This window comes from Rhincodon typus, chromosome 20, assembly GCF_021869965.1.
Source record: "Rhincodon typus isolate 14 chromosome 20, sRhiTyp1.1, whole genome shotgun sequence".
Classification (NCBI taxonomy): Eukaryota; Metazoa; Chordata; class Chondrichthyes; order Orectolobiformes; family Rhincodontidae; genus Rhincodon; species Rhincodon typus.
Genome location: NC_063351.1, coordinates 23352114 through 23369373, shown reverse-complemented (window position 1 = coordinate 23369373; position 17260 = coordinate 23352114). Strand labels below are relative to the sequence as shown.

The following is a 17260-nucleotide window of genomic DNA, read 5'->3' as shown; positions in this document are numbered from 1 at the left end:
CGGACCCGAAATGTTAGCTCTGATTTCTCTTCACAGATGCTGCCAGACCTGCTGAGCTTTACCAGCAACTTCTGTTTTTGTTTTAAGTCTCGTCACCGTCCAGTAGGGGAACGTCTCACACAAGTAAGCAGTCGGACAATTCTTGGAAAAAATGAGCTTTTATTTACAGCCAGCAAAGGTAATCAAAGTGGAAAGATGAGTAGTTTGCTCCCACAATGTAAACCAGTGTCCAGAGCACTGAATAAACTCCCTGCTGATCTTTTAATTGTTTCATGGATTTTTAAGCATCTGTCTATACTATCTGAACACGTGAATGAGGCACCTCTGACAAATCTGTACTCTGAGCACTGTTTGGTGGTGTCAGCCTAGATTATGTGAGATGACTAGAGGGATTGAAATCCTCCCCCGTGATATTAGTAATAAATGTGTTAATGGATTCATGTGGAAAAAAAACAGTCTATTATGTTAAACAAAGCAGTAACTCATCATTAACATAATGGACAAAGGAATTTTATGCACATTAATGTGTTCATTATTTTATGACACATCACATCGTGATGATTTGAACAACCCAGAAAATATTTTGATTTTGGAAGACTTTTTGGGGGAATTCATCATTGTTCTTTCAGAGATCCCAATAACAAATGGTCAATTTTACATAATGACCGTGAAAGTCTAAGAATCCAAAGAGAAAGTAGACTGCAAATTGATTTAAATAAACTTGAAATAATTAGTGTAACTAAATTTCATAGATAAAACTACTGTGAGAGATTGAAACAAATATTGTATATTATAGGGCCAGTTTTCATGAAGAATGATAAACTTTTTAATATATATAAGAATGTAGAAATTATATGATGTTGTATCAGCTACTGCTATTAACCTCTTCATATACCTGTCGTACTTTAGCATGAGGGATATCAAAAAATATGCAGTTAGGATTCGATATCCCACCAAACTAATTCTTTCCATTTCACTGCACACATTGGTTATCAAACTTGATAGAAGTTGCGTCATAGGAATAGGCCATTTGGCCCAAACTGCATATGCTGGAGTTCATGATCCACAAAAAAAAAATCATAAGAAACAAGAGCAGGATTAGGAATTTTTAAGACCCTTGAGCCTACTTCAACATTCAGTAGGATCAGGATTGATGTGATTGTGCCCTTAACTCTGTTTTCCTTTCACTCCTCACATCCTTGTGTCACCTTATCAATTCCTGTCTCCATCATGTACTCACCAAGTTTCCTTTCAACAATTTAAGATAGTGATTCTAATATTTATATTCCATACGCCACAAAACAAAGGATGTTGGGAGGTATATTAAAATAATGTTATGAACTGCCAAACAGCATATATTTGACCATAACATTAACATGCAGAACAGAAGTGTCTGTAGCTGTGAGTATTTTGTATTTCTAGGTTTTGTTAAGATTTTATGCTGATCTAATAGAGAACCAATACCCATTTAATCGAAGAAAGCAATAACATTGAAATTAAAATGCAGGAAAACAAGGGCAGGATAGTTCGACAGTTCCACTTTCATGGCTGGCCTGAGATTGGCATTCCAGTGGAAGGTAAAGGAATGATAGACCTGATTGCAGCCGTCCAGAGACAGCAACAACAGTCCGGCAATCATCCGATCATAGTGCACTGCAGGTACTTCATTTTACAATATATAAGTAGTTACAAGATTGACAGCATCCTTTCTGATGTATAGTCTTGACTCAGAAATGCTAATTTGATCGGTCGGCACGGTCGGTAGGAAGCATTGCACACCATCTGTACCCATCAGGAAATCAGACAAGTTTCCAGTTATTAATGAAAGACCAATTGTGAGCAACATGGCTGTAATCTTCTGCTGTGTGATGCTGTAGAGTAAGGCTCCCTGTCCAGCAGTATCAACACCCACCCCCAGAAAGTAAATGCATTCTGCAGTATGTTGGAAAGGAAAGATTTGCATTTATCTCCCATCTTAGGATTCAATTCAAGACGACTACAATATGAAAGCGGAAATGTAATGTTGAGGCAGTACAAGGTTCTGGTCAGACCGCATTTAGAACACTGTAAGGAAGGATACGCTGGCGATGGAGGGGGTCCAGAAGAGACTTACACGAATGATCCCAGAGGTGAAGGACTTGTCATATGAGGAGCGGTTGAGGACTCTTGGTCTGTACTCAGTGGAGTTTAAAAGGATGAGGGGGGATCTGATTGAAACTTGCAGAATACTGAGAGGACTGGATAGAGTGGACATGGAGAAGATGTTTCCACTAGTCAGAGAGACCAGGGCAGGAGGGCACAGCCTCAGAGTCAAGGAACAACCCTTAAGAATGGAGACGAAGAGGAATTTCTTCAGCCAGAAGGTGGTTAATCCGTGGAACTCATTGCCATGGAAGACTGTGGAGGCCAAATCTTTGAGTGTATTTAAGACAGAGATAGATTCTTGATTAGTAAGGGGATCAAGGGTTTTGTGGAGTAGACAAGAGAATGGGGTTGGAAACATATCTGCAATGGTTGAATGGCAGAACAGAATTGTTGGGCTACATGGCTTATTTCTGCTCTCAGCCTTATGGAAAGGGAAAAGTGCAATGAGATCTGAGTGCCTTTGTGCACTAGTCACTGAAAGCAAGGAGTAGGTGCAATGGGTGATAAAGAAGGCAAATGGTATGTTGGCCTTCATAGTGAGAGGATTCGAGTACACAGGAGCAGGGATGGCTTGCTACAATTGTACAGAGTCTCGGCAAGACCATGCCTGGAGTATTGTGTGCAATTTTGTTCTCCTTATCTGAGGAAAGGATGTTGTGACTATGGAGAGAGTGCTGATTATTAGGATGGCAGGACTGAAATATTAAGAGAGACAAGTTCCATTAGGACTGTATTCATGTTTGGAAAAATGAGGGGTGATCTCGTAGAAATCTATAAAATTCTGTACTAAATAGAGTAAACACAAGAAAGATATTCCCACTGACTGGTGAGTTCAGAACCAAGTGTCACAGTTTAAGCATGTGGCATAAGTCATTTAGGACTGAAATGAGGAGATATTCCTTCAACAGAGAGTGGTGAGCCTGTGAAATTCTCTACCATGGAAAGCAGTTGAGGCTACAACATTGAATGCTTTCAAGAAAGAGTTATAGGATTAAACGGATCAAAGGGTATGGGGAGAAAGCAGGAATAGGGGTGCTGAGTTGGATGATCAGCCATGATCAGATTGAATGACAAAGCAGGTTTGAAGGATCGGATGACCTACTCCTGCTCCTATTTTCTATGCATTTGTTTAATGGCCCATCCAAAAGGTAACACCTCTGGCAGAGTAGCACTCCCTCCCCCTTTTACTGGGGTGTAATGATCCCAGCTAATGTAACTGCTGGACGTTCCAGAATGAAATCTGCACCATTTCTGCTTTTCCTTGTTTTAAAGTGGTGACTTTTCACTGAAACATAAACACACAAGGCTGCAGATTCTGTTTTAACAGTAAAACAGAAGTTAATCACAGAAGATAAATAAAGAAAAATAAAGCAAAACAATATATATTTCCAAACAGATCCAAGTTTTTTATTTTTCCTTCACGGGACGTGGACATCACTGGCCGGCTAGCATTTATTGCCCGTCCCTATTTGCCCTTGAGAAAGTTTTGAAAGGCTTCACAGCACATGGCAAGATGAAGGCCCATGTACTCTCCAACACCATCACTTCAAGTTACTCAAAATTCCAGGGAATGTTTCTTTCCCTATCAAATCTATATGTTTGACTTAATTACTTCTTCTCAGTTCTAGTCCCAAGAGGACCGAGGACTTTTCCCTTGATGGATCAACAACGGAGAGCCAGACTTTCTTAGTTGTTTAACAATCTGCAGAGTTCCAATCAAGCACCTGTGGTCTAGAAGTTTTCACAGTATACAAACCTTGCACTGAGGTAACCCATACCCTTAACTGTTCTGAGCAAAGTTGGTTTTTTGAAGAATCTATTAGTACTTCTGACTTCATTCACGTCCCTTCAGACTGAACCAAATGTTTTCTCATCTCTAAGCGAAACCCGAAAATAAGCCAATGTATTTCAATGCTACCTCACTCGTGGTAAAACCCCACCATGTAAACAAACTTTCATTAACTCTCCAGGAGGCCTCAAGTCTTCAGCTCCCTAACACATACTGGTTAATGTATTGATTCCAAAAGGACTGACCTAATTAATTATTAAAACTCTTCACAAAAAAAAAGACCAATACCCATATGCCATTAGCTTGAAATCTAAACTCTTTTCAATATAGTTTTTTTTTAATAAAAATCACACACCTTTCATAGTGTGTCTGTTTTGATTTTATTGCTCAAGTCCTGGAGTGGGAGTTGAACCCACAACATTCTCACTCAAGGTCAGTGATACCATCTGAATCACACCTGACACTGGTACTGAGATCTTGGAGATCAGGAGAGTCCCATTTTCAATTGCTGGTCTATTGACTGGTCATGGTTGAAGTGAATATACATGCCTCATTACAACAACACTTAGGTTTCCTCTTCTCACTTGAAAGCAAGATCAAGGGCAAAGTGCAAAGTGTACATCTGCAGATGACATAAAGAGAGGATTATGCTGAAAAGTGATGCCTTTCCTGTAATTATATAACTCATTAGTACTTATTGCTCAGACTTAACGTTGAGAATGACAAACAGGACCTCATGCTGGAGGCCTGGTCAAACCTCAGTATCATTTTTTTGTATGAATCCCGAGAAGGGACTATAAAATCAAAGCCACCAGCTCTGTAATTATTTGCAGTAGATTTTTGGTTCTGTTGATTTTAAGTTCACCTCTCCCTGACTATGCACAACAATGTCGAACACCAAGGATAGACAGCGTAAATTGGAAGATATGTTTCTATCATTTGTATTATCTCTACTGTACCAATGCACAGGCTGACTTGTATCTAGAATCCAGAATAATAAGTCTGTGTAAAAATGAAGCACTTTATCATCTTCCAGATATGACATTAAGTTCAGCAAATTCAAAGTTTAACCATTTTTTTTTGAATGATGGCTTGTGATTTTGCTATTGCCGTTTCCCTTTCTTCTCAACCCATCTTTTGTTTCTTTACTTAACCCAGTACGAGTACTTTTTGTATTCCATCATCATCCTTTTTGTCATTTAATATCTGCTGTCTTGTACCTTATCACAGACCTACCCTTTTGTCCTTCACTTCCCCATCTTTCTGTGCCTGTGTACTTGCTTGAAACGCGCCTCACTAGCTTTCACAGTTTTCCATGAAATGTTATCCTGCCCCCACCCCGAGACACTGCCTCCCAGAAGTTCATGACAGTGAGCATGCTGATAACAAGGTACAAGTGCAAACCTTACATGGTCCCAGTGCTCATTGGAAAGTACAATGCTGTTTCCCTCACTCCAGTTGCTGCTTGACCTACTGTACTCAGTGCCAGCATTTTGCGTTTTTGTGCTGCAAAATCCAGGGCTTGACCAAATACTAAATTGAATTTTAAATTTTTAAATTATTGCGCCTGTCTAAAAGATGTTGCATGTATGCGGCAAGAGCTAATTATACAAGAAATCTTTACTTCCTTATACTGCCTCCAAACCCAGCAGGTGCAGGGTAAAAATTATAAGATTAAGGGGTGTCGTCTTCAGTGCTGTCTGCTGTTCACATCAGACTCAGAAGCAGACCAATTGCAAACTGGAATCTAAAAGCATGAGAGTAAATTAGTTAGTCACTTTTGCTCGAATTAGCCACCTTTAAATCAATTTGGGAAGTGTTCATGACCCCTTTGTCTCTGCCAGCAGTCAGGATGAAATCTGCCCCAAGGCTAAGTTAACTTCGGATGAAAAGTGATTGAAAGGGCAGAAGTTGCATGATTCGCATTGAAATGTATTGGAGGGATTTCAGCAAATCAGGTCTTATTTGACCTCAGTTGACAGCACAAAGTACGAGAGTAAGCCGAAGTTAATTTATAGTGGCATTGTTCCCCCAGGATTAATTTACTAAATGCTAGGATTGAAAATCAATTAGTACAAGACAAATGTGGACACTAATATTGTTTAAAGCATTCATTAATCCATTAAATCCATATTTTCCATTGGGTCAGCAGCAAGAAAGAGCAATGTTAAGAGCCATTACTTAATCATTCATGAAAATCAAGTGGCATTTAAAGTTTTGCTATGTCAAGTGGGAATATTTTCTCTCATGTTTGCTTTTAAAGGATTTAGCTTTCTCTAAATCACAGCTAGACAGTGAAGTTTGGCTACAATCACAATAGTGTTTTTAGTATTTATGCACTCGATTTTTCCATATGTGCATCATTTTTCCCAAGTGCCATACTTTGCTTAAAGTGACTGTCAATATTTTGTTTTTGCTGCATTCAGTTTAAACTCAATAGCATCAAATCCAATGGCATACATCACAAAGATGTAAAGCACAGCACTGTAGATGTCAAAACTAACTTATAATTTGCAGTTTTTTGAAAAGCAGGGGAAGCCAGGCCATGGACAATGACTCCTGACTCCACAAAGGAAAGATTTTTTTTAAAAATTCATCATATGGCCGGGCAAACCAGTTATATTTAAACCAAAGGTTAACAATCCATAGAGCATCCTCAGCTGGCATAATGTGAATGGCTGTGATGCCATTAGCAATACATTTCTCAAAGGAAAAGTTCAGTATGTGGCCAATGGTCTGATTTTGATGACCATAGTCATAATTTGTATTGTTCCTTACATAGCAGTTGTGGAGTAAATGCCCACATCTTCCCTGGCCTATCCTCAAGTGGATGTGTTTTTTTAAAAGATTTTCTAGAGAAGGTTGAAACTGGGGACTTCACTGCTTGGGTTAGTTACCAGGTTGTAGTTGGTGATGGTTACAGTCAACCAAGAGGCACACCAAGAGGTGGGCCATTTTTCAGTTTGTTGGGTGTGGATTGTGTTTTATTAGGGACTGTGGGATTACAGAACAGTGTGTAGGGTCATTTTTTTTTATTTTTAAGGCCCTATGTCAATAGGAGTCCCTCTGTGTCAATAGGAGTCCTTTGTTAGCTGTCAGCCAAGGATGTTTCTTGAAGAGCATGTTGTCTTTGTAGATATCGGGAGGTTCAAATGTGCTAGCCCAGGAAGCCACTCAAGCTGTGTTGGTCTGAACATCTTGGAAATCATTCTGATGACTTCCTGGAGGTGCGTAACTATTATGTTTGTGTGGCAACTCCTGAGCCAGGTTGAACGACACGACTATTCTGCTGAGTAGACCAGGGTGAGTGAAGCAGTCCATGGTGTGGGAGCTCTGCTGCCCCAAGTGGCACCCATTATTTTCCTTGTAGATTCATTTTCGTCTTGACCTTGGCCCCAGTGTTCTAGAGGTGTTGCTGGTAGGTCAATGTACAATCAAGAATGATGTCAAGGTATTTTGGCATTGGGTTGTTTGTGAGTAGTCAGTCATGGAATTGGATGTGACTGTTTCCTGAAATGGCAGTCCTGTCAGTTTTTGGTCCAACTTCTCATTTTCTGAGGTAGGTTTAAAGAAAACATCGATTTTCAGTGTGAGTTTTCTCAAGGTTATGAAGTTTGTCAGCCTGGGTCAGTTTGTTAGCATAAGTCAACAGCTGTCACTTTCTGGAAGGGAGGTCAGTGATATTTATCTTGAAGAGAGCTGACATGAGGGCTGATCTTTGTGGGAGCCTGTTGTTGGTTATGTATGGGCAGCTGATTTGATCTCCAAGGTGCATACAGAACTGAAAGTTGCTGATCATGAAGTTGTAGGGTTTGCACACAGCAGATGAATTTGAACAGTTTCAGCAGCATGCCTGTGTGCCACACTCTATGTTATCAGTGCCAGATATGTCAACAAAGGTGGATCCTATCTTCAGGCCTTTCTGGAAACTGACCTCAATACATGAAGTCTGTGTCATGACCTGCTCATAACAGCAGCTTATTGGGATAGAGGGACACTGTGGTTTCCAACATGAGACTTGGGCTATTCAGCAGGTGACATTCCAGGACAGGCTATGTTATTGAGAGCAGGACAATAGGTCAGATGCTTAGAGTAGGGCCTGTGCTATGGATGTTAGTACACAGCTTTGCCAGTTCCTTCCCTGTGATCAGATGCTCTTTAGGAATCTTAAAATTCTATTGACTCATGCCATTTTCCCTGACTTGGGTGCAGTCAAGGTACAGTTTATTTCCTCTTGTGCATAAGGGCTTGAGATGTCTGTATGTTCTGAGACAGTTTTTAGAGACTTTGCTATTTGCTTATCATCCCTGCTGATATCTTTGTTTTTATTAGGACTGTGAAGTGACAGCTTCAGTGTTGATTCTGGGATGCTGATATTACTGTTATTCCAGGCATGGTAGGAGTCTTCTTTCGAGGTTGAGCATGTGAAATCATCGTTCTCCACAGTTTCCCACTATTTTATGAAACATCCTTCATCAAGGGAATTGAGGGGCACTCTTGCCACACCAGGGTCTTCATTTTCCCTGTATTCTTCCAAGAGCCCTTCACTTTCCATGGTCCAACAGGGAATGAAAACTCTATATTGTTGATCTTCTAAATCCTCAGGGCCAAAATTTGGTGGCTGCCAATTTGAGAAGTGGAGCAAATCAATTGAGAACTATCCTGATAAGAGGTCATCTATCTGAAACACAAACTCTGATTTCTCTCCTCAGATGCTGCCAAACACACTGAGTATTTCCAGCTCTTTTTGTTTTTATAATGTATGAAGATTTTTGCCTCCCTCCTGCTTCCAATTTACATTTGGCTTTTTCATCCGCCAACTGTGCCCCATCTAGTGGAGAAAATTACAGCAACAGTCCACAGTTAAAATCCAATTTTGGGATCTAATTTGTATAACTTTTGAGGCTCCCGCTGGAGGGGGTCATATCAAGATCATCCTTTATTTTAAACAATAAATACTCAACCTAAAAAATGACTAACAACTACTGGGAAATATTGTCAATTCAAGGTGACAGAAACAACGTAGAATCCAGTCAGGGTGGTTTATTATTAAAGTAAAACTTGAATCTGTATATTTTGCAGTGCCGGTGCTGGCAGGACAGGCACATTTATTGCATTGAGTAATATTCTGGAGCGAGTGAAAGCCGAAGGCCTTCTAGATGTTTTCCAAACTGTCAAGAGCCTCCGAATGCAACGGCCACATATGGTGCAAACACTGGTATGATGTGTGTTTTTGATTTTCTAAATATTTGAAGCAAAGCATATTGTTGATCTTTTAAAAATAAAGTCAAGGATCAACTATATTTTGTTTTCTTTTAAATGAAATGTTTTCCTTTCTCTTTGCAGGAGCAGTACGATTTCTGCTACAAAGTGGTTCAAGATTTTCTAGACATACACTCCGATTATGCCAACTTCAAATAAGTGTTTGCCTTACCGTTTTTTTATCTTTTCAATTGTTAGCTGACAGGCCAGTAAAGCATCTTTTGTACATTAAATTATCAAGAATTTATTTTGTATTTTGCTATGCACTTGTTGTCTAGAAGAATATTCCTACTAAGTTGAAGGTCATTTATTGTCTTGTGACTGTGCTTTTGTGTATTTAGGTTACAATAATTGGGGAGTCATGCATCTGTTACGAGTCATTCAATATTTTTAACTGAATGACAAAATGGAGTACATGACAAAATGGAGTACATTTACCATATCTCACTCACTCCTAAAAGAACTTTATTTAAAAAGAAATATTTTATATGTCATCATCAGTTACATTTTGTTTCAAATCTTGAATGTACATAAGATTGAGTCGGATTGACTGAAGAAAAATCCTTACTTGCTTTGTGAAAATGCCAACAATGTTTGACCCCCTCAAAAGTGTTACAAAATGTGAATTTATACTGTGCATTGGAGTTTGCATTATTTTCAAAAGGTTGGGTGTAAACCATATATAATAGATATATTTTTATATGAAAAGTTTACAGTGTTATAATGTTAGTTGTATATTGTGCATTTTGACATTGTTTTGGCTTAACTAAAATGTTTGTTTTTAAAAATGCTTAATGACAATACATTGTTGTCCAAAAGTTACTCTTTTTTTTCTCATCTATTTATTTTAAATTTCTTGTGCTCCTCCACACCCCACAGAAATAACCTGGGTCAGCACTACATAACGATCACACCTCCTTCTCCCTGTAATAGTGACCCCTCCATCCACTTGCTGTTGGCAAGGACAGCCCAACATTAACTAGCCTTAGTCTGGCAAATGTACACCAAAACACCTGTTTAGCTTCCTGCATGGCATTGGTCTGAAGTAAAATCCATCTGTGGCTGTTTTTAATCCTTATTGCTACATATGGTGGGGGAAATATGTAGCTCCATTTCTAACAGTGCAGTACAGCCCATGTTTATTCCCAGGGGCCAGACACTGGTGAAGACCACTACCTACAGAGCCCACATGGTGTTCCTCAATGAAGAAAGTTGCTTTAAACACACAAGAAGCAGCCTGTGATGCTGCCTGCAACAGGAGAATCGGCTTAATTCTGCATAGCTTATGCAAACCAATCAAATTACTACCCCACAGAACTTAAGGCATGTTTTAAGTAAATATGAAACACTTAATACATATAAACTTGGTATGTTTATTAAAATAATATTTCTGTGACATTGATATGCTGGAAAAGGAGTAAGTGGTGCTCATTTGATTCACAAATCCATATTTTTGCCTGTGGAATGAGAATTCTTCCAATAAAAGTTGTAAAAATGCGGTAGGTTTATGAGCATCTGAAAGAGATAGCAAATCTGTTTCTTAGAAGCTTTACTGCCTGAGCAGTTTCAGTATGTAAATCGGGTTTTATTGAACAGACACAATCATTTTCGGTATTAAGAGAGAGTGAAGAAATAATCTGACATGTTTACAGTTGATGAAAAATGCCAATTTAAAGAATGATATGTGCAGTTGCCAATTATTTAGTATCACATCAAGTTATAGCTGACATGGATGAAACTGATTTCCATTTAGGTCCGTACAAATATACTCAAAATAAAATGAAGATAAAATAGAAATGAAGTGAAGATAAAGCTGGAATTAAATTCTTCTTTGTTTTGGACTGCTAGAAATGTGGAAAAAATGCTGACCTACAGAAACAAATACTTAACAAAACTGAGAGGTTGTTTTCACTAGTGCATATTGTCACCGAATTGAAGTTTCTCGATTTCCCCTGGCTGGGGAAAAAAATACACAGGGGTGCAGTCCCGGGATAAGGGACTAATGATTTATGACTGAGATAACAAGAAATTTCTTCACTTTGAGTTGTGAATCTTTAGAATTCTCTACCCAAGAGGATTGCAGATGTTCCATCCATGAATATGCTTAGGCCTGAGAGAGTCCAATTTTTGATGTCTGATGAATCCAGGGATATGGGAATCAGAAGGAAAATGGAGTTGAAACTGTGGTTCTGTTAAATGGAGGGACAAACTTGAGTAGCTCTACTCTTGCTTCTATCTTTTCTTCTGTAAAAAAAATTACAATGTCCCTTTATTTTCATGGTTTTATCTATTTTTTTTAATCTTTGTGACTATGTCAGGTCAAATATCTGTCCTTTTTACACTAACCATAACAGACCTCAAACAAATTTCATTAATTTTTCAAGTCTGGAAATGTTAATGCTTATAACATCCTAGTGACTACACAACTTCCATTGTTTTTCTATCCGTTCTGGGGTTTCCAACGTTCCCTACAGTATCCTGACAGCAGTGTGGTTAAAACAGGGAATTTGACTTTCTTCTCTCAGCTGGGAGGAGTAGTGGAGCAGTGAAAATAAAAGGGCTCCAGTTTCTTCTACATTCATGCTGATTTCTGATTTTAACACCATCGGTTATGATGGCAATTGAGGTTCCTCTTGGATATGGGCAGGACCCTGGTGCATAATTCCAAGCAGGAGATCAGAGTTGTCAGGACACCCTGTGGCTTTTAATGGCCCACTGACCTAGTCTAGAGCCAACATGAGAAGTGTTCTTCAATGATCTGTGATGATCCACTTTTCTTAAAACACCCACTCCAATAACATGATACACACTGCCAAACAGCCCCCTCTATCACAAAGTACGTGGACTGGAGAAGCTCCCTGTCCTGCCATCAATGGCGTCAGGCCAAGAGAATTTCACCTGCCTTTTTCCAATGTAGCTGCTACTTTCCACCCTTATCAGGGGGCCAACTAACCCTTGGGAGTTAAAATACTCTCAATGCACCCGATAATTACTGAAGTTAATCTGGACTGTCAAAATCCTATTTATGTATTACCTCTTTACTTCTGTATTCTGTGCCTCTAAATGTAAAACCAAGGATTACACTTGACATTTTTTATGGCCTTACTTAACTGCACAAATACCATTAATGACTTGTATATCTGTACCTCAAAGTCTTTCTACTTACATACATCATTTAAAACCATCCCATTTTGATGTATTTCCTCTTATCCTTCCTTGTAAAACATATTGCTACACATTGTTTGTGCATTGAATTCCATCTGCCACCTCTCTGCCATTTCTGCTAACACCTGTTCCCTTGTAATCTCCACAAGCCTCATCACAATTTGCTGTACACAATTATGCAAATTTCAATATTGTTCTTTCAGTTTGCCAATAATATTTGTGTATTCTAAAGTCTCCATAACGAAGCCCTGTAGAACATTACTTAGCACAGATCAAAGGGTAAGAATCCCACAGCGAGTAACTCATTTCCTGACTCCACAAAGCCTGTCCTGTCCGCAAGGCACAAATCAGGAGTGTGATGGAATACTCCCCACCTGCCTGGATAAGTGTGGCTCCATCAGCACTTGAGAAGCTTGACAACATCCAGAACAAAACAGCCCACTTGATACCACATTCACAACCTTCCATCACTCCGCCAATGCTCAGTAGCAGCGGTGTGTTCTATCTACAGTTGCACGGCAGAAATTCACCAATACTACTTAGCACATTCCAAAGTCATGACCACTTCCATCTTGAAAGACAACGGCAGCAGACAGATGGGAATACCACCTCCTGCAAGTTCCCTCCGAGCCACTCACCACATCCTGGCTTGGAAACATATCACCATTCTTTCAGTGTCATTAGGTCAAAATCTAGGAATTCCCTCCCTAACGGCATTGTGGGTCTACCTACAGTGCATGAAATGCTGTATTTCAAGAAGGCAGTTCACCACCACCACGTCCAGGGCAACTAGGAATAGGTAATAAATGCTGGCCCAGTCAGTGACATCCACATTCAATGACTGAATTTAAGGAGAAAAATTATGTCAAAAATGCAAAAGATTGCCGTAAAACTGCTGTGTATAACTTACATACTTTTTTTCAAAATTCAAGTGATCTGTATTTATTTGAAACAGTCTAAAAAGTTGATTGAGCATGACCTGCCTTTTTGAAAGCTGCGCAACAACCTGTAGTGTAGTATCCCAGTAGATTACGTTTAAATTATCAAAGGTGAATAAAAATTAAACAAATCTTTCGCTGACTTTGATTTTTGTGGATATTAGAATAATTTAGCCTGATATCTAAATGTAAATCTATAATAAAAATACCATTTTCAGATTTTTGGACAAATTGAAAGGCTGCTGACAAGTTTGTAATTTTGCTGGATTTATTTCGACATCCAACAATGATTTCAGTTTGTCTCATGTTTAACAATACCACAGGAACACATACAAGCTTGAAAAAAAATGTGAAATTCTAGAAATCCAACTCACCCATGCATTATTATCTGCAGATGCAATTTTACACAAACTGGAGTGGCAGAGAAGGGAATGGTTGAATATCACTTTTATTCATTACATTATGTTTGGTTTGCAAATTCCATTTGTATCTGTCGTTGTTCCATTGTTATTGATGTGTTTTGTTCAGTGGTTGCTTTAATTTTATTTCAAACTTGATTCTTTCCTGCTTACCTCTTCCAATCAATGAGAGTTTATCTACTAATGTAAAATAATTTAATCCTTTGCTGAAAATAAGCAACTTATCATTTGTAATCAAAATGTAGTCCATACAATTATTACTCTTCATGTCTTTATTAAGGTGAGGTTACACAGTGCCTTGTTTCCTTTCTAGCTCATTGAGGTGAAGGCTTATAGTTCATGGGGGAAGGGCAAGTAGGGGTGTGGTGGGGTCTTACTTTCTTTCCATTTCAGGAAGCCAAGGTGGGATTTTTTTTCTTTTTTTGCTGCCCTGTTCCAACCGTAAAGGCAGTGAGACAGTGAAGGCACCACAGTGTGCGCAAACCAGGAGACCAGTGGCTCAGTCCCAAAATTGGGCCTCATCAAAATAATGTGCTGAGCCGCTGGAGCCTGACTTGCCCTCACATGCAGTTCAGAATCTGGTATTTCATATTGCAGCAAGTGCCCAGGGTAAGGTGTAGAGTGTACATGGCTGAAAGAACAGGAGAATTATCAATCACACGCTGACAGTGACCCTCTTAGAGAATGAGCTTGAAGGAGTGCTTCTGTTCAACTGGAACATTTTCAAATTTGCCTTTCATTTGTGATTGTTGCTCAAGCCACAGTAGCCATTTATAAAAAAAATCCAGTGCTGGGCAGGCCCTGTCGCCTACTCAACTCACTGCAGCACTGTTAGGCTGAGGGAACCTAATATAAGCATCAGGCCCTTCCTTTACATATATAAAGGACCTAACGCCTGTTTTAGGTAACCTCCAGGTAATACAGAAAAATGGCCTGTCTTGGATGTGGGCCTTTGGAAGGAATAAGTCAGGAAACTCCAGGATCTGGCAGAATTTGCAGTCCTTCAACCAGAATGAACGATATAAATATTTTTTATTGTCCTGTTCATATGCGTTGTGCCATACAGGATGTGACTTGACCTGAGCCTCTGGCTCAAAGGCAGGGAGACTATTATTGTGTCACAAGAGCCCCAAATGGGCAAAGTAATCATGAGAAAATCATAAGGTTTGTTTGACTTGGTATCCTGTTTAAGATTCAGCTATCAGCTCCACCTTCTAATTTTGGTTACTATCTTTTGAGATTGTACAAATTTATACTGTATTCAATACATTCTATATTTAGAAAAATCATTAGCTTCCAAAATTAATTTTCAATCTCTACCCCTTCATTCTTAAGACATGTGATCTTTTGAAGTATTACACTAAGGGGATTCAAAAGCTACACCACCAAATAGGACTGAAAATAATCTATTTTTAAAAATGTTTTCAAGAGGATAGAGGAAATTAATATTTCATATTAGGTTCATGATTCATATCCAATCTAAACCAAACAAAATTCTTCCTGATTGTGCTGTTATATGTACATGTTCGATATCTCAGTGTACACATCAGGTTTTCTCCTCAGATCATGATATAGTGAAAATGTTCAGCTTCCGATGCTCACCTTTCTGTTAACAATTATAAGCATCAAAATCATTCATACATAGCTTTATCTTTGTCTTGTCCTTTCAACTGAATTGCCCAATTGAAGAAATGCCTAGGCTACCATTTAACCTTCTGATTTTACTTGCCTGAAGATGCCTTGGTGCATTTTTTAACATGTACTTCCACTATGCCACAGTTGCCTAGGGAAGCACGCATGGATTAATTAGCATGAATCTAATTTAACAATGAAAAGTAAATATGTTGCCATATTTTTAATAAATTGCGGGTACTTTTACACCCAACCTTTGAGAGAAGCTACAGGCAAACAAGCTTGTGAATTTGAGAGCACACTATAGTATATGTATACTGCCATTTAATACTGTTAGTCTACCAGTGAACAGCTTATCTTTCTGTGCAATATAAAGTTGAATGATTTGTATGTAGAACCTATACAGATAAATCAGTAATATTAACAAATACAGATTTAATATGGAATGTTTTATTGTGCTCAGTGTTTATGCAGTGCAAATAATGTATTTTTAATTGTTTCATATCCTTTTCAGATGAGATTTCTTTGTTTATATTAAGATGCATTATATAGTACTTATTAAAGGCCAACTAGTAATGAGAAGAAATTTCTAATAAGTAAGTAAAGTATGGGAATGTTTTAGAAGGAACAGTTAAAATAAGACGTAGTAACATTTTTCTGGATGCAAATAATTCACTGAAGAAGCTCAGGTACCTCTCTCATGCTTGGGCCTCAACCATTTCAAACAATTGAACAAACTTTGAGGTTTGCCTTGTGTAGTTCTAGAATCTGGTCAGCGTTTCATAACACACCAGCATTATTACAAATTGGAACAGATTTTTAAAACAATTTTATGTTTTATCAATATTGAATCTTAAATCTGATGTCCAGTTTGGAGTATTATATTGGCATGGAGTAGTATTATTGGCAATTTTTTATTCTTGAGTGGCACCTGTTATCTGCCTGTCAAACTGCCTTACTGTGAGAGTTGCTATTTATATTAAATGGGCAATTCCACTCTGGGTAATTGTTCTAGGCTGGATTGTTTGAATCAGCACGCAATCTCAGGCCAGACATCTGAGTTACCTTTAAAATATGTTTATTAACAGACTGCATATGATGGCAAGGCTACAGAGCAGTATTTCCTGTTCTATACATGCTCCACCTTCTAGCAGAGTACAAGCACATGACTACTGAGGAAATAGTTGCATCACAGCTTACCTCAAAGGTTCATCTACATGTTTATTCAACTCTTTCTCTACAGGTAATTAGCCTAAAATAGATTAAATTCAATTCGAATAACACTGCCCATTAATTTGATTTGGGATTTACTACAGGATATTACAGGGAAGGCAATGGCCTAGTGGTATTATCGCTGGACTGTTAATCCAGAGACCCAGATAATGTTCTGGGGACCTGAGTTCGAATCCCACCATGGCAGGTGGTGGAATTTCAATTCAATAAATAACTGGAATTAAGAATGTAATGATGACCATGAGTCAATTGTTGGGGGAAAACCCCTCTGGTTCACTAATGTCCTTTAGGGAAGGAAACTGCCCTCCTTACCTAGTCTGGTCTGCATGTGACTCCAGACCCACAGCAATGTGGTTGACTCTTAACTGCCCTCTGGGCAATTAGGGATGGACAATAAATGCTGCCTGGTCAGTGACACCATTGTCCAGTGAATGAATAAAGGAAAAAAAAATTAGATGATAACTCTGTTTTAACCAATGTAATTACGTAGCAGATGCACTTTTATTGCACATTTTTCATCATTTTTTGTGCATTGCTTTCCAACGCAGGGAAAGCTAAACAAAACCTTTGTGTCTTTCCACAATAATGTATATCAAATTACATTTATAAATATTTGTACCAGTCAGATCAGAAAGAGACAGTATTGGTAGCTAGATAATAGAATTCTTTTCATTTGG

At 38.6% G+C, this 17260-nt stretch overlaps 1 protein-coding gene across 6 annotated transcripts in view; it reads left to right on the top strand.

The window, feature by feature from the left end:
* Window positions 1-12361, top strand: part of ptprea (protein tyrosine phosphatase receptor type Ea) — a 214006-nt gene extending 201645 nt beyond the window's left edge. For 2 of the 6 annotated variants that reach the window (XM_048609054.1, XM_048609052.1), the window contains 3 exons: window positions 1508-1659; window positions 9017-9152; window positions 9281-12361. In XM_048609054.1, coding sequence (XP_048465011.1) covers window positions 1508-1659; window positions 9017-9152; window positions 9281-9355 — 363 coding nt within the window. In that variant the 3' untranslated portion in view covers window positions 9356-12361. The remainder of the gene's footprint in view (window positions 1-1507; window positions 1660-9016; window positions 9153-9280) is intronic. The other 4 variants (XM_020527564.2, XM_048609056.1, XM_048609053.1 and 1 more) reach the window with 3 other exon arrangements.
* Window positions 12362-17260: the final 4899 nt, after the last annotated feature.